Source organism: Crocodylus siamensis, chromosome 4 (assembly GCF_052110815.1).
Source record: "Crocodylus siamensis isolate JL-2025a chromosome 4, ASM5211081v1, whole genome shotgun sequence".
Lineage (NCBI taxonomy): Eukaryota > Metazoa > Chordata > Crocodylia > Crocodylidae > Crocodylus > Crocodylus siamensis.
The window spans coordinates 24,627,097-24,652,473 of record NC_143398.1 but is presented as its reverse complement, the minus strand read 5'-3'; the positions used below and the strand labels follow the sequence as shown (position 1 = coordinate 24,652,473).

Here is a 25,377-nt window from a genome sequence, read left to right as displayed (position 1 = left end):
CAAATCAGCAGCAGGGGAACAGTGGGAGCGAGAGTGATGATGGACTGAGGGGTTCTGGAGCGGCACCTCCACCGCCACTCGCAGCTGCACCAAGCCACCACCCTGCTGCTGGAGGTGCGTTGTCCAGCCCAGGAGATCCTTTGCAGTCCAGAGCCAGCTCATGTGACCAGATAAATTGGGCAGCCCTGAGTAAAACTGTCTTTTCCTGTGCAAACTGTTTAAGAAAGAAAAAAGTGTTTGAAACACCATAGATTTTGGTGCACAGAGGAATTGCTCTGTGTTTCTCTCCATGGGCTAACTCAGAAACCACTCAACATGAAGCTGCTTCTTAATTGTATGAACAGGTCATCCCTCATCCTGCTCTTCCTTTTTTAATTGGACAGTTATTGTTTCAGGCCAAATAGCTGGAGAATGTTTCAAACTGAAACTAATGTGACTTTCAAAATAAGTGAAGGAGATTGTGAGACTCTTTATGCACAAATGTTGACTGATCTGGCTGTAATCTAGTTGGAACTGTCCCCAGAAAGTCTAGATTTTAGAGTGGCAATGGACCCTCTGTTCACACTCATTTTTATTATGAAGTCTATTTTTCACTCCCCTAAAATCTGTAAACGAAGACCTACCAGAATGAGAAATGGGTGGAGTACCTCTGAGCTTAGTGGTTAATAGTTCCACCTAATTCAATTGAAATTAAATGGGGCCTGCTATTGTGCCCCTGCCACTGTGTTGCAGGTGCTCAGAAGCTGAGCCACTGTCGTGAACAATTCAAGATCAAACTCAGCCTAGTTTATAGTCCTGAGTGAGGTAATGTGGGGACTGCAGTACAGAGACCGACACAGCAGTAAGTGCACACTTGGCAACAAAGCTCACGTTTTTCCTTCGGGCCAAATTCTGCAGTGATTTGCATCTGCTGCAACTGTAGCTGACTGTATGAGGTCTGTGCAAGGATAGACTGAAACTGGAGAAAAAAAATTCCTCAGTTTTATTCTGTACTATAAAAATACTTAAGCTGGTATTTTCAAACCTGCGTAGGAGTAACTGACATCCAATACCTATTAAAATTAATGGGAATGTAGCCTACTAATCCCCTTGTTGGCTTTGAAAACCTCATTCTTACTATGTAAAGAGATGGTGTACCATATTATTTTGTACTGTATAAAACCACATTTACAGTAAGAGAATAAAGATCATTTAACAACCAGGTCTCTGATCTTGTAAATACACTGTATGTGGACAAACCTCTGCACCCATGCAGAGACCACTGATTCACTGGAGCTCTACCTGCGTAGTGGGGCCTGTCTGTCACCTTATAGAAATGAAGACAGTTAACGTCTAGAAAGAGGAAAGGCATTTCCAAGAACAGCAGCCATTCCCACAGATGAACTGGATAAAAGCACTAGCACACTTTATTTTAGTATGCTACAAAACTTCATTGTTGAACTTTATTAGGTACTTTAATACCAAGCATACCTTAAAGTAACAAAAATTATTGTTATTGTTGTTTTTTTTTTTTACAGAAAATCAGGTATTCCAACAATTTTCTTTACAGTTTGTTGACCTTAAAAAAAATTACGCACAGTTTTGACAAGTTACAATGGAATGGAATGGGAACGTGCTCACATTTAAAAAGATAAAAACATACTACTTATACTTAATTAACATTTAGTGATGTACACCCTTGTAAGTCTTCGCTCTATTTATGTACAAATGGTACATTGTAACTGAAATATCCTCAGAGGGCCACTTGGTCTGGTGATCGCACTTTTTGGCAACATCTGTATATGTCTAGAAAGGGCCTTTTGACTACACAGTTGCTATGATACAAACTCAATAGGCAGTAACAAAAACACATGGCAGAGAGAAACCCCATTACTGTAGTTTCTATTACGGCAAAATATCTTGACTGCAGTTGTCTGGAACACAATTTAACCAATGGAGCAAAGGACGGCAATGATACGATAACACATTCATATAACAAACCTCTTTTACAAACTTTTGAGCTTAAAGTATGTCTGTGATGTAACAACACCAGTAGATGAAGACAAACTGCATTAAAACCCCATTCAGCAGGGTACTTAAGCATGTGCCCAACCTTGCAGAATGTGACTAGTCCCACTGACGTCAGTGGCATTACTCACATGTTTAAGTACCTTGCTGAATTGGGACCATAATGAGCTTCTGTCTCCTCACATGTAAATCATTTTTATGATACCCCTTAACTTTACCTCCGTGGCAGACACTAGGAATATATTTATGCTTGGATGACAGGTTTCAGTGGGATTTTCAAAAGTCCTCAGCGTTGGACTGACTCAACTCTCACAGAAATCAGTGGAAACTCTTATTTGCTACCGTAAGTGAAGACGTAGGCTAAGGCTGAGTGTATTTGAAAATCTCTCCTAAATTTATCTTATTTATTTATTTGGCAACATATATGTTAGGTGTTCAATTACTATGCTGATCAAAACCATATTGATATCCTGACAGATAATTAAAATTCTTATTTAATAACCTGTATTTATTTATTGGCAATGTAATCATAGCTTCCACCTCCAACCCAACATTGATTGATGCACTTAAAGTCCAGAGTTTGTGCCTCATAATCAGAAGTTTAAAGTATTATTTTATCTTTGTATTTCTTACAGTAGTTTATGTGAGGTCTGAAGCAATAAGCAATCATTATTTTAGCCACCAAGTATAGTAATGAAGTTCAAAAATCTGCAGATACTAGTACTCTATGATTAAGCATAAAGGCAGCGGACTACTAACCTACTCCTGTCTCAAAGAAACATCTGAATATTTTCCATGCCTCAGACTGGTCTTATCATTTAATTGCTTTCCAAAATGTGTTTGAGTGGGTAGGAACCATATGAACAGCAAAGAAATGTTGCACTGAAATCAGAACACCTCTGTGGGAACATGCCTCTCACACCACATGAACAAACCAACATTGGAGAGCCAGAGTCATGGCTGTACTCCAGCTGCCTCAGCTACACAGAGCAGCCAGGGAGCATCACTGAATCTGACTCAGAGAGACTTTACATAATTATTAGTAAAGTATATATTTTTTACTATTCATATTAATAGATTTATAGGGCTTAAGGCCATTATATTCTAGTCTGACCTTCCAAATAACACAAGCTGTAGAATCTATAGCACAAAACAGGAGAAAGATAGAATAGTGTTTTACAGCAGCTGTATACTACTATGGTTAAGGTGTCAATTTAGCCTTTTTTAAATAGATGATTTTATTTTGCCACTTTAAATATAAATAATTCTATGCTGCTTAGGAAATTATGTTTGTGATATTCAGAAAGATGTATCTTATACTATATATGTCTTAAGAGAACTATAATATATGTCAGAAATAATTGTTCAGTTGTAAACTTGTTACAGACAGATTAAACAGAACACATATGCAGTAAAAATTGAGAAGCTTTATATTTTAACCAACTTATTATACAGTGAGATAAATGAAAAGCAGCAATACTGCAGTAAAAGATGTGCTTTTTCCTCTAGGTGGTGGAAACATTCAGAGAGTCTATTTATAAATGCTTATTTTAGAGTGATATCCTATCAGTTTCCCAGCTACTAGAACAGGAATAGCCTTAAGTTAACTGCTTCTCTACTGTGAAAGGTTTTAAAGCTTTTTGCTTTTCATTTGAATAAAAAAATGACAGTTTACAAACCTTTTCAATGCATATATATTACATATGTTTACCTAGCAACGACTAAATCCCTTTTAATTTATTTCCCAAATGTGACTTTTCATGCATGTCTTCTGAATGTTGGATTCAGTGACAGATTCTAATGAGCTGGTGTGTAATCCATGATTGCATCTCTCTTCAGAAAATCACTTCCAGGTCTGGCTGATTTACATTTAGAAGGCAGCTCTTACCAATCAGACGTTTTTGCACTTGTCAACATTCTTCTCCATTGGAGGTTCCTTCCCAAGCTTCTTCCATTTAATGTTGATGTACAAAAGCTGTTACTCATTTTGTTTTGTGCTCATTCTAGTGAGGATTGGCTTAGTAAGACTGTGCAAAACAGAAAGAAGAAAAAACGTCAGTTTACTGCCAGCAAACATAAAGGACATTGCTATGTGTGTTTGACATAATCCAATCGCCTGATCAGTACTCTGAATGCATTTTATTTGTGTTTCCATTTATTATGAGAGCTGACATTGGTCATCAGTGTTCGTCAGGTATCACCATGATTTGAAGGTTGAAGAATCAGTTTTTATCTACCAATAGACAGAGGAAGTCAAAACAATGAGACCTGTTTCAATTTAGATTTGAATAGTAGGAAAATAAAGATGCAGCATGGGAGATGCAGAGGTCTGACTGATGTGAGGAATCAAGTAAATGTTCAGGCATGTCTCTTTTTTTGTATTTATGACCTCCTTCCACTGCCTGTATACACAAGAACTAACTAAGCAAGAAGAAACCCTAGTTTGTCAGAGTTCAAATGGAATGACTCCAAAGATGCTGGAAGTGTTTTTGACTCCTACTGATAGGCACTTTTTTCTGTTTTCCTCCAACACCACCCTTTCCAGCATATCATGAATGTTACTTCACTTACAAGCTATGAAAAGCCAAACACAACTATAAACTGTGAAAAAGCCCCTCGCCTCTCCATTATACCATCTATTGCCCTTACATTGGGAATAGACTGGAGGCTCTGAAGGCCCATCGAGCATGCTCTCATGCTTTCAGGGCACTGTCATCTCAGCGATATCCTCCTCCAGGCCTGTGGAATCCTGTCTTGTACTTCTGCAATGTGGATACCTGTGGGGTAGGTCAGCATTTGGCACCAGGTTTTAAAGTTTTTGGACCAGAGGAGCTTGATGGATCTCTGACTAGCTGTATTCTCCCTGGTGACCGGATTGCTTGGGCTAAACTTTGAAGCTCTTAAACTGGAAATATCTTGCTGGAGTTTTGCCTAATTAAAAACTACTCAGGAAATGAATGCTGTCTGACTGAAAGGGCTCTGTACTCAACAGCACATGCAGGCAGCTGCGAAACAGTCAATGGGGCTGATTCATTGGTGCACTATAGCCCCTTTATATTAGCTCTACTAGTTTGAAGGACTGTAAAACCAATGAGTGTGTCCCCACATGCAGAGGCATGTGTTTCCAGGGGTACAAAAAGCAACAGCACACATTTGTGCCACTGCTTTGTGCCCTGGGCACACCCCTGCAAGTGAACCGTAGTGCATGTCAAATTGTCCCTGGTGGGGTGGGTGAGGCTGGAGCCAGCACCTGTGTTGGACCCAGCAGCTTTACCTGGGATCCTGGAGGCCTCCCAGGGCAGCAGTGCTGTCCAATTATTCTGAGCTGTTTGAAAAGCCTCTTAGGGCTGCTGGAAACCAGACCCAAGACAGGAGTGTCCTGAGGACTGAGGGAGAGGAGGGGAATGAGGAGAGGGGAGAAGAAAGCTCCTTTTACCACTTCTCCCCTGCCATAGCCAAATGGAGTAGGATTTCAGGGAGGGGTGGCTGGAGCTCTACCTTATTACTGCGGGGAAACTCTACCATGTCGAAAAAGTGCTGTTTCTGAAATGGATGAAAAACGGAATTTTTGAAACTAGAAATTCTGCAAAATTATCCTTTAGGAAAAATGTTTCCATTTGATTTGTCTAGCTGAAATGGAGCAGCTGGCTTCCCCATTCTGGGGAAGTGGGGGAACTTCTCAGCCTTCCCCACTCCCTGCCTAGGAAACCCCTGGGCTGCTCCAACCCAGCAGCAAGCCCAGACACCCTGAAAATCCCTTCTCAAGTTAGGACTCCTGGAGCTTTCCCAGATTTCCGTTTGTGGAGCTGGGAGCCTAGACCCTGAGAGCCCTCGCTAGAACCAAGCCTGCTAAGGTTTTCAAAGCTCCTGGTTCTGTGACAGCCAGCTTGAAAGCCTTGAGGTCCTCAGGTCTGAGGGAGTCTGCATGGAGGAGTGCCCGTACCTGGAGCCTCTGGAAGTCCAGGTTTCCTCGCAGCTCACCAGATTCTGGTGGAATCCTGCCACTGGCGATTTATCAAAGCACAACCCAATGGTTCTCCAAAATACCTAGTTTTGGACAAATGGGCCTTTTCCAACCAAAAACTATATCAGCAGAAAATTCTCAACCAGTTCCAGACAGGAATTATACTCAGTCAGTAATTATGCTTAGCATGTACATTAAGATGAGATGCATTTTCCTAAGGAGGCTCTTGTAACGGATATTGTTGGAACAGAAACCAGAAGACAAATGGCCCAAGAAGAATAAGCTGATCTTAAGGAGTGCACAGCAGAAGATGAATAGGGGTATTTTGTCTTTGTCAGAAAACTGATATATAGTTTAGTATTCTCTGTGGGAACAACATTTTAATGAAGTTAGTATATAAGAGGGCTGATAATTTGCATTTGTAAAGGAAAAATATCAGCTAAATTTCTCTGAATTTGCTTTTGTACCTGCAAAATATATACCAATAATGAAGGCCAAGCAGTGGAAAAGAAATACACACGGGTCTGATTAAAATAATTTATTAAGAATAGCCTGAGTGCCAAGAATCACAGTGTTTTATAATAATAGGTAAGTTTTATTACAAAAAAGCAGATGGAGAAGGAAATGATCAGTTTGGACTTCTAGTGAAGTACTCTTTTAATCAGCATAGTGTTATAATAATTTCTATCACATAAATGGAGCACTAAGTCACTTTTCCAAAAACAGTGAGTCAGTAGAGTCAGGAATAAATCCCAAAGTTTTACTTCATTGCTTTGTTCAGACCAGTCATCATGTGCTCCGAAACCTGGTACTGGTAGTTCTAAGAAGGTGCTGAGAAGAAATATGTGCTAATAAATGTAGATAGATGGCTTTATGGAGAAATTATCTGATGATAACGCAATTCTAACAAGGAACATCAACTGTACATGCCAGGAAAACTTTAAGGCTGATAGGATTAACAAAGTATTTTCTTTAGGTATTTTCAATCACAATTTATTGTACTTTTGCTGTGCAATGGCCTGACAGTATTGTATTGTATTTCCAGGAGCATTTGACATTCAGCAGGAAGTTTGTACCATATCAAGTGCTTTATTAGTGTTTTTTGCCAAATTTTACACCCAGGTGTTATGCAGATGACTATGGAAATGTAATAAATGCCACAGACTCCTAGTTAATGCTGTGCAAAGGACCTGCATAAATAAGTTGTTCACTTCACTAAACCTCATTCAGCCTGATTTGGCCTTGTAACACATCATATGCTTTTGACTTCTTGAAGTTTCTTTTCATAGGAGATACCTACAAATCCTTTTTAAGAGCTGTCACTTGGATCACAGTTAATGAAAGCAGTCTTTCTGGAGGCCATATTGTCCAAATTGCCCAAATGTTATGCTGTTAAATACTCATTCTATTTAAAGATTGCAAAAGGCTTCCTGTCATGCAGACATGCTGACAATATGATTACTGTTCATACCTGACCCCTGCAATTAGGGCATTTGTCTGCTCTTGGTAACAGAGCTAGAATGTAATCATTGCTTAAGGGGTTTACAGCGTTTCAGTGTTTTTGCAGGTTCCCAGAGTTCATCCATATTCCTTTTTGGGGAGCCATATAGCAGCAGCATTTCCAGGTTGCTTTTTGCCAAAGTATAACTATACATACCAAGGACAGTCAGATACTAGCATATATATACAGAGCAAGGCAAGAATATTCATCTTCCAAGGTCTGAATAGATTGCCTATACAACAGCCATAGCTCTATACCCGTCAGGTGTTTTTTGCATAGTAAGTTCCTTCTAGTCTCACCATAGCCTAAACATACCCCATTGCCCTAGGGAGTGATACTATTTCTTTGCTACTTAGTGACTGCTGGCAGTGCATTTGGTGCACAGTAGAAAGAAAGGAAAATATATATAGTCCCGTTTCCATAGGTTTGCAATTTGAAATAGATATGCAGTGTGGTTCAGGCACCTAAAATTCAGAAGGTGACAGTTTATTCTTTCCTGGTCATCCAAGTGGCTATTTTTGGTTGTCCACTTAAACTCTCAAGGTCATTCTATTCCTGGAGGTATAGCTCTGTATGTACAGATGACTATGCGTGAGCACATAGTTGCACAGACTGGGTTCACACAGTAGTAGCTGAAGCACATATACTTGTGGATGCGTGGAAGCTTGGATCTCTGAGAATGGAGTTGGCCAGAACCTGTGACTACCTCAGGACTGAACAAGGGCTGTGTGTGTGTGTGTGTGTGTGTGTAGGTCCCTCTTTGGGCCCCATCACTCAGTAGCTCAGGCACTCACCTGAGAAGCTGGAGGTCCTGGGTTTTAGGCCCTGCCCCAGCCTCACCCAGATGGAGTTTGAAGCTGGTGTTCTCTGGGCGCGTCTACACGAAACACTAATAGTGTAGTAGCCTCATTCTACTGCACATTAGCATGGCACAAAAGACATGGTGCTACTGCAATGAGTCTACTGCGTATTAGCATCACTTAAAAAGTGTGCGCTGATGTTAATGTGCAGTATTGTCAATTATGGCACATTTAGTCAGTACCTGTTATTACAGGTACTAAACTAAATGTGCTGTAATTATGGTGCATGAATGTACGTGTAGACATGCCTCTCTGCTCACAGCACAGCACTCTTACTACTACACCAAAGGTCAGGCAATATCCAGCCCTTTTTCTGGCACTCCTTTTGGAGCTAAGCTGCTAACACAGTCATTGGAAAAAATGGATGGAAGAGCAGTGAATGATGGAAGCTTTCACACAATGGTGACCTGAGCCCAGGGTAGAATCAAGGGCCCCTTCCCTAACCAAGGAATCAGTCCCTCCCCTGAGCCACACACCTTCTGACTTCCTCAAGGCCCCACAGGTTTCCCAAACACCGCCCTCCCATGGCTTCCAAAGGAGCGTCAGAGAAGAACGCAGGGAATGACTGACCTGTGGGATGGTGGGTGGGCGCTTCCAGTCAATGTCAGGCCCCTGTTCCATAAAGCTCAGATAGAAGCTATGACAATTTCTTGTATCTCTTACATTTTATTGGCTTGTAAGAAAATACTGAAAAGAAAAGACTGAACCTATGGATTTAAATCAGGTGTGGGCAATTATTTCAAGTGGAGGGCCACTTACGAAGTTTTGGCAAGCTGTCAAGGGCCACAAGGGTAACCCCACCCCTTGACATGTGCTCTGCCCCCCTGGTCACCATCTTGGGACCAGAAGTCCCCCTAACCCTTGACCTTTGCCACCAGAAGTCCCTCCCATTACCCCCCAGAAGTAGTCCTTTCAACAAGGGCGTTTGCCATCTTGGAATCATAAAAAAACCCAAATTATATTCTAAAAATCAAACATCTACTACAACATTCATTAATTTGATTTCAAAAAATATTTTTGTCCTGATCTACAAGGTTGTGTAGTGTATATAAAGGTGATTGTATAACAGCTTAAAATGAAGTCTTATGAAGCATAGATGACTGAGTGGACATTACATGTTGCCTTCAACAAGTTTTCGCTCTCCCTCACTACCATGGAAAGCAAAACCACTTCTTATGCAAGCCCAGAAATTTTATTATGAGAATTTAGGGGGTGACTTGCAAAGGCACAGAGGGTAGGGAGCTGGCCAGTTCCCACAGGACAGGGGAGTCTTGCTGCCCTTCATTCTTTTGAAAGTATTTGACTATATCCCTTGCATGTGCACGTGCAAGCCTAGGGCCACAGCCTGCACACGTGAGTTTCTGACTTCTGCATTGCAGCAGCTAAGGTTGGCATTTTCATAAATGTTTGGGTATGAACTAACTGATCCCACTGAAGTCAAGGGTAAAACTCCCATGGACTTCAACTGAGGACTTCTGAAATTCTATTTTTGAGGTTATGCTCCAGAGAGAGGCAACAGTGTATTAAGAATTATTAGCACCCTGGGTAAACAGAAAATTGGAGGCCCCAGACCAGGCAAGGGCAGGGGACAGTCCCTGCCAGAGGACTGTGGCTGGGCCCACCCAGCCTCTGTGGCATGTCTGGGGCAAGCCATGGGGCATGAGCACCGCTGAAATGAAGGCAGCCCTGGCTCAACCCAGCCCGGCCCCTCAGCCCCAAGGGAGTTGCACAGCCAAGGCTGCAGTCCCCAAGTGCTGTAGGACAGGACAGAGGCTGGGGCTGGGGCTGGGACTGGGGCCGAGGCCAGTCTGGGGGTGGGGGAACATGGGTTTCGTGCTGCCCCCAGGTGCCCACCTGCCCCTGCGCTGGGCCTGGTGGCACAGGGCTGCCCAACCCATCTGTCCCAGCAGCGCCGGTGCCAGTGGCTGCCCACAGACAGTGGAGAGTGGGGGTGGGAGCAGGACCACCCATGGGGCCTCCTGGAAACAGGTAGTCCTGGGAAGCTGCCACCGCCCACATGGAGCCCCATACCTGCCCCCTACCCTCTGGCCTTGGCCTGGCTGGAGGGGAGGAGGTGCACGCTGTCTTCCCTGGATGCCCACGGCCAGGATGCCTGCCTGGACCACTCTACCCCTGGTGCCCCAGGGGGCCCTGACTGGTACCTGAGATAGATTGGTTATATATGCACAGCACTGCACTGTTTCATGGACATAGCCTTAGGAAAAAAGACTCCTTTACCCAGTGAGGTTCATTAATACATGCAAGGAAATGAGAATTTCCTGTTATCCAGTGAGATTGTGGGTCTGAAAGATGAACTAATAACCTGGAACAACCAGGCCTAGTGAGAAGGCATGGGCTGAGCCCTATATTAACTCCAGATTACTTCTTTTGTTGACAAGGCCATGTCCTGGAGGAGGGTCAGTGTAGACTCTAGAAAGTATGCAGGCTCTGAAAAGACTAGAGAAGACTAGAGAAGGCACCTGCTCACTGCCTGGCAATTATTTCTTCAACAGAATCATGTTCTTAAATGTACCTAATTATAATGAGACTGTGGCACTGAAATCTTCTGTGTCTGCCACAAAACAAGTGGGGCAGGCACAGAAGCATCCCTGCCAAAATGCTCCGACACCACACTATAGACCTACCCCAAGCTCTTACAATCTCAGGGCCTGTACTGACTTCTTGGGGAGTGCCTGAGGAATAAAGGTTGTAGTATAGGTAATGATTTGGGGATTAGACCCCAAGTATATTAACTATAATATGCATACAAAAGAGACATGGAGAATAGTCCCCAGAAGACAGACTGAGTCATTTCACACGATATTCTTCAGAACCTTTGGTCACTTCTGAAGGATTCAGCAGGATTCAACCGCTAGATTCAAACTGAATTCCTAACAATGAAAGGGTCAGTCTCACATTACCGGTCCTCAGCATCTTCCAGGTCTCTCAGGCCTTGAAATGTTCTGTACAGTTTTGTGCATATTTCAGTGCATTATATGAACAACCTTCTCAGCCTCCAAATAAATTCACAGTACAGCATACTAAAACAAGACAAAAGCAGGATGGGTGTCTGCTGTCTTCCTCCCAGGATATGTTTGGTTTGGTAATATTTTTATTGGACTAAGTCTGTAGTTGGAAGAGATGTCCAAAATGCCCTTCCTAACATCTTTCCCAATTATAGATTCAGTCCAATAAAAGCTATTACAAACAAACCCTGCATCTCACATAGGCTCTGGACCATTGTGGCTATTGCAACACTAGGAAGTCCCAGAAAACAGTGAAAATTGTGTTCTACAATTGTACCATTTATTACATCAGTATCAAGAAAAGGAAGATTTTTATCATCATGAACAAACACAACAGGCAGCACCTCAGATTGCATCTCCCAAAGAGCATCCCTTTAACACAGAGCAAAAAGTCAGCTCATCTTCTGCTGACAGCTCCCTTTCAGAATTCTCATCAATTTGCCTTTTGTACGCCGTGATCTTTCTGGGTGCTTTGAAATGGGAGTCACGTCTCAAAGCAGGTTTTGCTGGCATGGATGATGCAGAGTTTTGCTGGGAACTGGAGGAAGGCAGAAATGCCTTCATCAATAAAGTCTTTTATGTTACGCATCTTTCTCTTCAGCTGAGTAGAAAAACTTGAGCCAGGCAAAATTAGTTATTTTTAATTCATCAATATTTATTTCCTCATTTTGGTTTGCTGTAGCCTTTCCATCCCTGGACACCCAAAGAAATTGCTGTCACAGTGATTCCTAAACCTTTCTGTCTCTCAACGTTTTTCTAGGGAAGCATTTTACTTTTTACAAGTTTTATGAGTTTAACAAATTTAGACAAATCTCTCTTCTGGAACCCACAGAATTGTGAATTTTTTGCTTTTTTCTAATTGGTTGTTTGAACTCTGTTCAGTTAATAGACCCTGATTCATATTTGTTTCAAATATGTGATGAATTCAGTTTGCCAGCTGTCCATAAATTTACAGACGGGCCATAAAAAAACAGCCTAAAATCACCTGCCCCTAAGTTCTGTAAAAATAATTTTGCCTCTGTAAAAATAAGAAGTCCTGTGATGTTTTCAAGATTTATCACCTGAATAAAACTATTTTCAAATATCAGTGCTGGACAGAGAGAGTGAAGTAGCACCACCTGGTGTCTAAGTGGGAGACCTGCTTGGCACCCTGCAGTGAACGGCTGGTCAGGACTTTCTGTCTCACGAGACTACAGCCTCCATAGTTCCTTGTGGCTGGGGCAGAACTATGGGTATGGGAATGAGGGAGAGGCAGTGGGTGATGGGATAGGCATGAGGCAGCATGGTGCAGGGTGCAGTTGGGGGTGTTTGAATGTGGAGTGAGTAGGGGACCTTTTGGAGGGGGCAGAAATGTGTAAAGCCATTGCTGCAGTCACACCAGGTTGCCAATGCCAACCCAAGGTTTTTTAAAGCATTTTTTTTTAATTTCCTTTTCTTAAGAGAGATCTTTTTTTAGTAAAAATATTTCTCTTACAGAAAATGTTTACATGCCCTCCACAAAATTCAGCAAGTTTAACTAGATGAGTTCTCCCTGTAATCTGAAGATAGGAGTATCTAAAGCAGGAGTGGGCAAAATACGGCCCACGGGCCACATCCGGCCCACCAGGCCAATCTATCTGGCCTGTGGGACTCCTAAAAAATGTACAAAAATAATATTTATCTGCCCTGACTGCCTGTCAAAGATGACAGGAGCCAGTGGCAGTAGGACCCAGGAGGAGGCAGCGGCAGGACCCAGGCAGCAGTAGCAGGGCCCACCTGGGCCTGCCTCCCAAGCCTTTCCCAGCCCCAGCCCCAGCCCCAGCCCCAGCCAGAAGCTTCAATCCTAGCGGAGGGTCCTGGCCTGGGCCCTGGGGCTGTTCCCACCTCCATACACCCAAGAGGAGAACTCAGGTAAGAACGGGGCTGGGGGTGGTGGGGTGGGCAGGGATCACTGGTGCAGCAGGAGCCAGCCCAACCTGGCTGGGGAGTGGTGGGCTGGGCGAGTGGTGGCGGTGGGCAGGGAAAGAAGGCAGCTGCAGCAGCCTCAGGCGGGGGGCAGAGGGCGGAAAGTGGCAGCAGGCAGGAGCAGGGCCCTGGGGGTCAGGGCCTGCAGCAGGCAGAGCCAGCTGGGAACCATAGGGCTCGGCTAGTTCCTGCTGTGTTCTGTGTCCCGGTGTTGCAGCAGGAGCCACCTGCGAACCATGCGCTGCTGGGAGGTGTGTGGCTGGGGTGGCTGGCTCTGTGCTATGCTACATGGTTCCCGGCTGCAACACCAGGACACAGAATGCAGCAGGAGCCTGCCTGGCTTCCGGTTCCCAGCCAGCTCCCGCTGCTGCCTCTATTGCTTGGGCTGTGTGCTGGGGGAAGACCTGCACTGGAGCTGCCTTCCCACCCCCTGTTGCGCAGGTCTATGGACTGGAAGTAGAGGGACCCTTCCTCCTGCTTTCCTGTAGAGTCCAGCAGAGCTTCCCCATGTGAGTGCAGGAGCTGCATGTGGTTTGCACAAAGCCCCCATGATAGAGGTGGCTGGGCAGGCCATGCCTCTTGTCACCCCCTTGTGCAGTGCTGGCCAAAGCCATGCCCCACAGGGCACCAGCACCTGCACCAAGCAGGAGCTCCCTGACTGCCCCCACCCCACCTGCTGCTGCTGCCAGAAGCAGGGGCTGTCATAGGGGGACTTTTTGTGGGGAGTCCCCACACACACAGCCTGCCCCCACAGCCCCCCACATATACACACATTCCAACATACCCTATGCCCCGCCACACAGCCATTCCCCCACATACCCCATCATACACATCCTCCACACCCCACATACAATATAAAAAAGTAAGACTGTATTTTTGAGTTATGATGCAGTTCCTTCTATATGCAGGACACAAACACAAATTAAGACAAATATTTTTTGTAATAAAATTAAAATATGTTTTAGTAGGTTTTTGACTTCTAGTGCATGATTTGGGTTTTTTTCTGGTTCTAAGATGGCAACCCCCATCCCAAAAAGAGTATTTCCAGGGGGGGAGGGGAGGGGCTTCTGGTGGCAAAGGTCAGAGGTTAGGAGGTAGGACTTCCAGTTCCAATATGGTGACCAGGGTCAGGGCAACTGTCAAAGGGTGAGGCTAGCCACGTGGCCCTTGACAGTTTGCCAAAACTCATTAAATGGCCCTCCAACCAGAATAATTGCCTGCCCCTGATGTATCCATCAGTAAATAAGTTTATTTGGCAATAAAAAGTTTTCAGATTATCAGTAAAAAAAAATTCTTTGTTTGGCAACCCTGGATGCATTTCAGGTCACATTTGTTCAATGAAAGTATCTGGACAGTTTCAATTGGGGGTCTACTTTTCTGCACATAGGTACCTAATGTGAAACATTCAGGTTTGAAAGGAGCAATTTTTGCCATTTCAGTTCCCTATTTTTTGTATTATGGATGTAGTTTAGTAGATGATATCTAGTGTTAAAGAGTTTTCCGTATTGTGTTGGTGGGTGTTGGTAGCTATCAAGTGCAACTTCAGACTTCACTGAAGCTAATGGGTATGCTTGCCACCTTTCTTTCAGACTAGGGAGAAATAGCAAAGTCCTTTGATGCTATTAGGCAGTAGAAGCAATAGAAGCCACTGCTCACAATACTAGGCCATAGGGTAAGTCCTGAGGAAGAACTAGCTCTGGAAGAATAAGAGAGCTTTCCCTGGACTGATTGCAAATTTAGAGTCTTGGTATTAAACTGGTTTTCAATAGTGTTTGTCAGTGTGAGAAACCCAGAAAAGCCGTTTGAGTTTGCCCTCTGGAATAAAACCAAGACAAAGAATTTCTAGACATTCCCATCTCCAAATTTACAGGGAGAGCTCATCTAGGTCAACCTATTGAATTGTATAGAGGGCATGTGACCTTTTTCTGTGCAAGACATATTTTTACTGAAATATGATCTCTCTTAAAAAAGGAAATTTTGTAAAAAATAGTTGGCATTATAAAAATGCTGTTTTTTATGTAGTCCTTTGAATTTTGAAAAGAAGTTCAATACAACTTTTAGTTTAGATAATCCCAGAAACAAATAAGACTCAACAGGTGCATCTATACATTCATTAATGCTCTGTAATTATGGTGCATTACGTTTAAGATTACAGATCCTAACATAAGGCACTGTAATTGGCACTACTGTGCATTAGCCCAGTGAATGGTTTTTATGTGACACTAATGCACAGTAGATTAATTCTACTGAGATGTTAGCATCTCATGTAGATGTGCCTGCTGTGCCAGCTATGGCTCTTGCTACTGCAGCAGTGGTAGTCTCTAGGGTCTCCCTACCTTTTCTGGCATCTGGGTTCTTCTCTGACTGTGTGAATGGTAGGAGGTATAGTCAGGCTGCTAGCATGACCAAGGGAGAGGCTATATAGCTCATCAGAAGACCCAGGCTGCTCCCATTGTTTATGTGCCAGGAGACCTGGGCTGCTTGTGTTTGGTGTGCAAAAAGCTGTGTAGAAGAAGTAGGCTGCTTATGCTGCTTGCATGGCAGGAAAATTTGGAGAAGGAGAGGTAGGCAGTGTGTGGCCCCGGGTCTGCACCCCACACAGCATATGACTCTCCCTCTCCCTCCCCCCGTCTGTAAGTTGGACAGCTCTAGACTCACTGAATCAGAGATGCATAAGCTTTTGCGAGCAACTTCCTCAAATGATAAGGTGCATCTCTCTCTGCCTGTCTTCAGACTAGTATTGCTCATGGAGGAAAGGTGGACTGGGTACACATGCACAGCTTTGCTGCTAGCTGGTAAATCACTCAAATCCAGGACCAAGTTGCCCTTTGGAAAATGTGTGTTAACTTCACTGACTGGGAGAGTTAGTACCTGGAAAGGGCCATGTCTGCTCTCCAAATAGTTTTGGCCCTGGGCAGCCCTCTACTCAAACCACTCTAGTACCTCTGCCACTGACTGGTTGGGCACTGTACTAATGCCTTCTGCAGGCAGCCGGCTTGTGAGAGCTCCATGCAAGGAGGCTACACATAACTCGTGCTCCAGATGGAGGGCACAATTTTGTCTTAGGGTTTCCTAAAGGACACATCACTTAAGTACTTTCCTCCCATTCCTCATGTAGGTCCTCTTTGCAAAGCCAATATACTGGAGCTTTGGGTAGAGAGAAGGATCTGGCTCATTCATGTTAGTTTATTAAAAGACAAAGTCCCTGCCCCAATATAGTTTTTCATGTGGAAAGAAGATGTGGTGACTCACAAAGGTGAAGAAAAAGCAGCAAGAAGAACAATGGGAGGGTCAGGGATGCTTAATGAAACAGTTCTAGGGGAGCTAATCCTGCAGCCAGGGACTTCAGGAGTGATACAGCACTCTAGCCTTGCCCAGTCCCACTGCTCAGGAACAGGGAGCAGAAGTGCAGAGCATCTAGCAAAGCCTTGTGACTGCAGGCACATCTTGCTTGGCATCAGATGGGGATGTGCTGTGCAACAGAGATGCCAGGTTGGTGCGCTCATCTCTGGTTTGTGGTGACTGCTTGATTGTAGAAGGGAAGCTGTTGGCTTCCACTCCCCTTCTGCTTCAATCCCAGCTCTTCCAGATGCAGTTACCTCCTTGTCCGCTGCTGTTCCACTAGCAATGCCTGCCCAGATACCCAATGCTTGTCTCCTTTCCCAGTGCCATCTCAGACGCTTTCTGTCATCTTACTTCACAGAGCTGCTGCCCTCTACATATCCAGGTTCTTCCTCAAGATTCACTTTGTGCTGGTTGCCCCCAAGAACAGACCTAAATACAACACCAACTCATTCCAGCCCATGTGCTCCCCAGCCTGTCCTGTCTCCTCTGGATCCAAAGCATACCCACTCAGCCAGATGAAGATGTGATTGCAGCAAGGGCAAGCACATCTCTGAGATTTTTCATTTTTCTAACTCAGGTAAGAATAAACAGTGTTGTTATTGTAGTGGTATAAGCTTCAGCACAGGCTTGTGACTAGAGTTCAAACCCTGGCTTTTAGCCTATGTGATGCCTTTCTGCATTCTCCCCTGTTGTGATCACCCACGCTTGCTGTGTTACAGCTAGCAGGGTCTGCCTCCGTGCCACCATCACACCTGCATTTTGTTGAGCTGCCCTGCCCTTAGTACACAAACTTTTCAGGGCAGCTGTTATTTTATTGTGTATCTTGTACAGAGCTGGACACACTGATTAAATAATAATAGCTCTCTGCTGTAGAGTGATGGCTTGTGTTCTGTAGCTGGGTTAATATATGTCAGCTGTCATGGGCCTTGTCAACTGCAGCTGTCAGTGAATGACAGGTGAGTAAATCCGCGATGACAAATACTCTAGAGAGCGAGAAGGGATTCAATATTTTATTACCTCAACGCTGAAACTTTTCCTTATTTGCGAGCATTGTTTTAAGTAAAGGGATCAGTGCCACCTTCAAAGATGAAATGAGCCTTTGAGAAGAGTAAATGGGTGTAGTGGACACGCACTGGGAATACCTGTGCTGTGTGGTAGGCCAAAGGCCATCACATCTTCACACCCTCCTCCTGGACAGTCAGGCCTTCATTCTACTTCAGCCTAGGCATGAGGTTAACAATACCTTGATTTTGAGGAAAAGAATGATGCAGAATCGGGCAGCAGTTTGACAAATGTACTCTTCTGTTGTCCAAAGCTAGAGAGCTTTGACATTTAGCTCACTGTGCAGTTGGACGTGGAAGCAGCAGGCACACAAGCAAGTGGACTCCCCCGAGGGCATGGTTACTGGACATCTTGGGCTCAGGACCAGGCCTATGCTATTGTGAATTCATTCTCATCCAGTAGTCGACTTGATGGGAAACTTCAGACTTGGTTTCAGATAGCAATATTGTTTTATCTATCAACATTTCCAACCTGCAGCATATGTGGGGAATGCAGCAGCTGGGGGAAGGAGCAGGGAGCAGAGTGGCAGATACAGCAGGGGGAAGAAAGCAGAGCAGGAGATCAGGTGGGGAAAGGGGATCCAAGTGGCACTTGTGGAGTGTCCAGAGCTTTCTTTGTGATGTGCCTGCCAAAAAATTGGCAACTCACTGTGCTAGGGCATGGGACCCTGGACACTAATGTAGTGTATTCCTGCATACTGATCCCTATGCATGGACCCCTACTTCTTGGCTCAATAGACTTCACCTCTGCTCTGTTAATTCCCTTCTCCACATGCATTACTTAAGGAAGTCTGAAACTAGAATCCCACATTTTAGTGTTGCAGAAAAGTGCAGCCATCCCTATATATGCACTAATTCAGGACTGCTAAAGCTGATTAGCAATTGTCAGTTAAAAGGGTTTTCTGGTTAGAGAATGGCAATTCTTTGTAACTCAAACTTTTCACAGAAACATGGTTTTTCACAAAACCAGGGTGCCTTTCTAAGGGGAAGAGGGGAAAGGAGAGGCCAGCGTAGCCAACAGTACTGTGCTGGGTTGTGGGAGACTGGAGGTTGAGCACCTTCCTACACCTGATTTCTCAAGTCTCCTGCCATCAGGTTATTCTGATGGCTATTCTGTTCTTCACAGAAAAGTTTAAAAAGATTATCACATTTATGTTTTGCATCAGAACAAACCAAATGCCAATAACTAAGAATGGTATTTTTGTTTTCCAGCAAACCTTATTGCTGCCCCCATGTGTTCAAATACCATGAGACTGTCTTACATTTATGGGACTGTAAGAGAGATGTTTCAGTCTTTGGATTTGTCTGATGTTTTTAAGCTTTTAGGGCTCACACTTTCAAGCTCTTCTTTGCATTTAGGAAGGGTAGAAACTCCCCCATTTAAAAAAAATAAAAATTGAGTGTATCAAATAAAACACGACTCCAGGAGCTGATTCTTTAAGAAAAAATATTGTGAGCATGGGCTACAATCCTAACTTCTTAAGCAACCATTCAGTCTTCACTCATATCCTCCCTGTCATGTGGCTTCATTTCCTTCTTTTGCTCTGTTAACTTGAGATACCATCCTGAACCTGGATCCATATGAGAATATCTCTGTACAGGACACCACAGACACTGGTGGGACCAAGGGTTTGAATACACTGATCCAATGTAGGGCCTTCATTGTGCATATGGTTTCAATTGCACTATCCACCTGTGTTATAAAGCACAAAGCACATCACTTCTATTCTACAGTTAATAACACCTCTGGAGTTATTACATAGGTAAAGTGCAGCCTGTGCTGATTTATTTCACCCAAAATGGCAAACTGTGCCATTTAGGGTGAAATGCAAATTCTATCCCTCAGGCTTCCTGGAACAGAATTTGTTTGGTAACAATACTGTGTTTTAATTATTTGCTGCAGATGATTATCAGTTAAATTGAACAGAAAATGTAGTGACAGAGAAAAGTTCCTTTCTATTTTTCTCCTTCTATTTTTGCATTCTCAGATAAATTCATCATCTGAAGATGAAACATGCTAGATGACTCAAATATGTGACAAAGCATAAAATATTGATTCTAATGTTACCTTCTACCAAAACACACAGCAGTGGGTAGATCTTTTGCAGCTGGAATCCCTGGTTTCTGCTTTTTATAACCCCTGCTGGTACTGTATTCTAGAGGTATTGATGCAAAAAGTTTAGAGACAGGAGCTGCCAACTCCAGTAAATAAGGAGTTAATTTTAATTTTCTTAGTCTGGTAGTTTGAACACCTCTAAGATGACTCCAGCTCCCAGCCAAGTTTTTCTTTATTATCTATTTTGCCTGCAAATCTGTTTGGGGTTGTCATTAAATCAATGGAGTCAGCACCACTCATAAGACCACATGATACAAGAACCGGTATGGATCTAACCAGGAATTTTCAATAGGATTTTTTTGAATTGATAAGAACATTCTCCTGCTTATATAAGAATAAATTCACTTTGAACACATTTATTAGAATTTTGTCAGCGTTTGGTATTTCTGTCATCAATCTCATAATTTCCAGTCTTATTAGGTCACTTTCCAATACCACTGACTCAGCCTGAGTTATCTTTTCTAGTCTTCAATGAAAGCAAACCAACCCTTTGCAGACCAATGCCTGCCAAGACTTTTATGGCTCCATTTCTTGGCTGCACTTCAGCAAGTAAACCTTTTGGCAGCAAGTAAGAAATAATGGACTACTTGCTTCTACCTTTGTTATAAATATGTTGGAAAATAACATGTAAATTGAAGACTGCAAGCTCCTTTATGCAGGAGCTGGCTGGCTCTGTGTGCCTCACCCAACTTTAGGTGCTCAGAAAGAGTTCAATAAAATTATCACAGGTATAATTCATTGTCCTCAGTCAAATTACACCCAGAATGAACTTGGCCCATTGTTTTAACTGAACATTTCATATCTGTACATCTAAAGTGCTCTCTCAGTGTTTCTAAAGCACCCCTCACCATAGTGTGGGCATTTATATGAGGAAAGACATAACACTCATCTTATGAAAGAAGACACACTCTTGAGCTTAGAGATCTCAAATAACTTCAAGGGCTGAGTAGCTGTAGGTATGTTTTCCCTGCAGTTATCCAGAGCTCTTAGCTTAACCCCTCCCCTTACCTGTGTTACACACAAATCCTTTAATATGAGCTAACTTGCAGCTTTAGGGATATAGGTTAACCCTGGTTACTCTAAGCCAGCTCTAACCCTCCTGTTTTGTGTTGTGAAGGCAGCTGAAGCCTGGGGTAGGGGTATGGATTATGCCAGCCCATCAGTGCCATCTCATAGTTCCCTGAGGCTGTACTATTTGTCCTTTCTACCCACTCAACTCTTACCTTCCACACAACTGGATGCTACCTGCCAGCTTACATATATTTGGTTGGCATTTAAATACCTCATTCCATGCAGACTGATATATTTAGGCAGCTCAGTCAATCAGAGAAAGAAGATGCTGTCTACGAGGCCTCAAACCAATGTGTTGCTGGCTCGCCAGAGATTGGGCTTCTGCTGGCCAGCCAGTAAGAGTACCTTCATGTTGAGTTGTAAAAGACTGATTTTTAGATTGGGGACAGCAGAGCTGAGAATGGCATGTGAAGGAGACTCCAGCGTTACTGGAGGCAGAAGAACAGCAATGACCAAAGACCTGGAGGAAACCCAAGAAAGCCAGACAGGCTGTAAGGCATGGGCCTGGGAACAGTCCAGAAAAGAAGTGCAATTAGAACAGGAAAGGGCCTGCAACCCTTTGTTGATATTATGGGAGAAACAGCAGCCGATGTGCAATAAGTGATATTAATTGCTATGGGGTAGTATTTGCTTCAGGTAAGGGTGGAAGACAGACCATTTCCCTCTCTTCCCTCCCTCATTACGGGATCCAAAATGAATTACAAGTGGAGATAAAAGCACATTAAAGCATGCAAACAGAGCTTTACTGTAACAGGTTTAAGCAATTATAGAAAAGATATCAAAGCTGGGATTTCAGGTTTGGTTGACACAGGTGCACCTACATTACCCTCTGTTTGTAACTGTACCCTATCAGTATGCATTTATATTTGTACTAGACTTACAGCAGTGGCCCAGACAGTCTGTATCATGAGACTCAATGACTGTACTAAGTGAAAAGTCCTTTGGCAATGGCAATACTTAGCCTCTTGATGCACTTCGTAGCATATTGCCTGAGCCGGGCAAAGACAGTTCTGTCCATAGCAAGCTTCTGCATTCTTGTTCAGCATCCTGCTCACCTCCTTGTTTCCTACATTTCTGATTGGTGAAGCTTGAGAACTTTTCATAAAGGAGAAATTCAAGATAGTCAGTGAAATTCTTCCCTTGACTGGCCCTTTTTGCATTTGTGGATTGGCTGATCTCAGACAGCAAGTGGTGAAATGTCTCCTTCGAATAGATAAGTGGGGGGTATTTTTATAGAAAAAATTGCTCCCTCTTCCAATAAGGTATCTCCAGTTGCTAAAGCTTGAAACAGTGTTAAAACCAATACGGAAAGCAAGGCATTGGTTTGATTGACCTCATTCTTGTTACCCCTTCAGGCCCAAATTTTTCTTCCTAATTTTACTGAATTTTATCTGAAATATTTATCATTGCATCTCTGTAGGCTGGTAACCAGCAGTTTCTGAAGAGGCTAACTGTACAGCTGAAATAAAGGCAAGTAAATACAAGTGGCCAGTGGTCACCTTGCTGTGATTTCAAATGTAAAAAGGAGATTTTTTTTTTCTTTCTATAGACAAAATATATGCTCCTTCATTTTCTTGGCAGGAATGATACATTCACCCAGGCATCTTGATGAGAAGGTCATGATCCAAGGAGGAAAAAGGTTTATGAATCATCTGCTTCAAGAAATGCATAAGGTTTGTGGACAAGTCACGCCAGCACCTTGGACACGAGGAGGAGGAGAAGGAGGAGGAGGAAAGGACTGTTAGGGGAGGATAAAGAGGCTTTGCAGAAACTAAAGCACAATTAGAAGATGCAGGAGCTGTTTGAGTGGCTGTTCACCCTGACAGCCAGCAGGCTCTGAATACCCACTCTGGCTCCAGCTCTGGCACCTGTGGACTCTACCACATCTTACAGTTACCAGACAGTTTAGAGGTTGGGTGAGTCTATGAGTTAGTCCATGGACTTCTGGAATAGAAATGTGCTTGGGAAGATGTACCCTGTTCACACTACTCCAGAACAACTGCAGGGTTAGGAGGACATGGGCAATGAAGATCTCCATTTCCACTACCAGTGAGACTGTACTGTGGGGTGTTGCAGTTCAGTTTGCATGGCTGCATCCACATGAGTGGGAATGTGTGGCTTGCAGCGCCTCAGACACATGTGGATCCATTCACTGCACTGCATATTTGCAGCATGGCAGCAAAATTAGATCCTGGGATGCAGGAAAAAGAAGTTGGGCAGTGCATATGGCTGCAGCATGCGCCACCCGAAACTGGAGCCTGGCCAGCCAGAGCCACACTCCAGCTGCCAACTAGACTATGCACACCTTGATTGCTGCAGTCCTGGGAGGCCCCCAGGACCCCAGGTAAGGCTGCTTGGTCAGCCCAGGTGCTGGCTCCAGCCTCCCCTACCCCACCAGGGGCCATCCCCAACCCGGGTGTGTACTAGAGCACGTGTGCAGGGGTGTGTCCAGGGACAAATATGTGGCACTGCTACTTGTCCCAGGGGAAATGCATATTCCCACTTGTGGGGACATGTTGTTTGTGGGGACCAAAGTAACATGATAGTTGGTCTTTTCACAGTATTTCTGTCACCCAGGAATTAAAACAGGAATCAAGGATCTTGCATTATTTCAGCCCCTCGAAGGATTCCTATATGGAATTAAAAAAAAATCCATTGAAAATATAAAAAAAAATACTTGCAATATGCATTTATTATTTCTGCTACCCCCAAAGGTTGTTATATACTTTACAGGCAGAAAGAAACATACAGTGGTTGTTGCAAAGAGCTTGCAATCTGCATCTGTGCATCTCCCACAGCAAGGGGGAGAGCATATGCAATGGAACAGCTCCTTGGGGAGAAGGATGATGGCTGCTCAGGAGGAGCACCTGACAACTTCGCTTGGCTGTGCATCCCTTTTCCAAGTGCCAGGGGAATTTTTATAAGCATATCCATTATTAAAACTATTGGCAGTGATTGCATATTACACACACATGAACCCTCAGAGGCCTAGTGTGCTACTCCCCTGCACTGCTCTGGGACTGCATCCACACTAAGGGTTCAGCATGTCCCTGCAGATTCTAAGCCTGTCCCAGTCTGATGTGTTTAGAGACTTATTTTCTAACAAAAACAGTATAATTTTATGGGGTTTTGGTTGTAGCTGTGTTGATTTAAGGACATAGGCAGGCAAAGCTCTTTGGGTAGATGTGATATTTTTTATTAGACCAACTGAGTAGTTGGAAAAAAGTTCTCAGCAAGCTTTTGGGTGCTGTCACTCTTCACCAGGCATAGGAAGAAGTAGGGAATAGAACAGGGAGAAGCAGGGAATAGAAGAGAGAGACTCCCTGTGCTGGACATGAGAAGTATGGGATACTTTTCATGTCATGAAGTATCCTATAGAATACATGAGAAGATAGAATAGGAAGACTTCCTATGCCTGATGAAGGGTGATTGTGCCCGAAAGCTTGTTAAGAGCCTTTTTCCAACTACTCAGTTGGTCTAATAACAGATATCACATCTACCCATCATAACTTTATAACATTTTCTAGCAAAAACTGTCACCCCTATATGGACAGAGATATACCACTGTAAACCACTGCTCCCAGACTCCTGAAGGGAAGAACTGCTTTTTCCCAAAGCCAGTTGGGTTTTCTGGTTAAACACAACTGATACCCAAGGTTGTGTAGCCTAGAACCATATTTAAGAGTAGATGGGAAACAGAATTCCACCTGGAGATGAAGGTGCGAGGGGCTGCAATCAGTGAAGCTGTAGAAGGGGTCAGAATACAGGTACCTCTGTATCTGAGCTAGCACCTTTATACTGGTATAACTCTGTCCACATAGGAACAGTACTGACATAACTATTCTGGTTTTAAAAAATCACCTCCCGCACCCTCAACTAAAATATTTATATTGGCACCAAATCTGTCTGTAAGCCAAGCCTTTGTAAGTGAGCTACGAGTCACTGATGCATTTCACATGACTTTTCATATTGTAGGTCCTAACCATTGTAACTTAATTTTGGTACTTGCACTGCATCCCAGAGGGATTTAGGCTGGGGACATGTGGCTTTATTTCCATTAACCAACAAGCAAAACATTCCCAGGCTTCTGTTTCTGTGCCAACACTACCTTCTATTTTTATCTGTAGCCTTCCATTAGCATTTATTTGCTAAAAATAAACATATTTCAAATGCAATCATCATATGGAGCAGTAAAGACAATTTATGCCTCAGTCAAGACGAAATATTTTAAAAAGAGAAATTGTTTTATGCAAATGATCATTCCTTACGGTAAGGGTACCTGGCTGCATCCACACCAGTGCTCCAGCACTCACCGACAGACCTAAATACAGGAGTTTATTGAGGACCAGATCATAACGAATTCTTTATCTACATTTATCTACAAATTTCACAAGCCCAAGATGGAATTTCTAGTCAAAACCCAGGTATGAGTGGGACTTGGATCTGGGTCTCCTGTATCTGAGTGAGTGCTGTAACACCGCA

General features: G+C 43.6%; 1 protein-coding gene across 3 annotated transcripts in view; it reads right to left on the bottom strand.

Moving 5' to 3' along the window:
• Positions 1 to 1,537: 1,537 nt before the first annotated feature.
• LHFPL3 (LHFPL tetraspan subfamily member 3) overlaps positions 1,538 to 25,377 on the bottom strand; it is a 468,184-nt gene continuing 444,344 nt past the window's right edge. For all 3 annotated transcript variants that reach the window (XM_090041987.1, XM_090041988.1, XM_090041986.1), the window contains one exon: positions 1,538 to 4,034. Coding sequence is in view for 1 of the 3 variants with exons in the window: in XM_090041986.1 (XP_089898112.1) it covers positions 4,006 to 4,034 (29 nt within the window). In the remaining 2 variants the exon portion in view is untranslated. The remainder of the gene's footprint in view (positions 4,035 to 25,377) is intronic.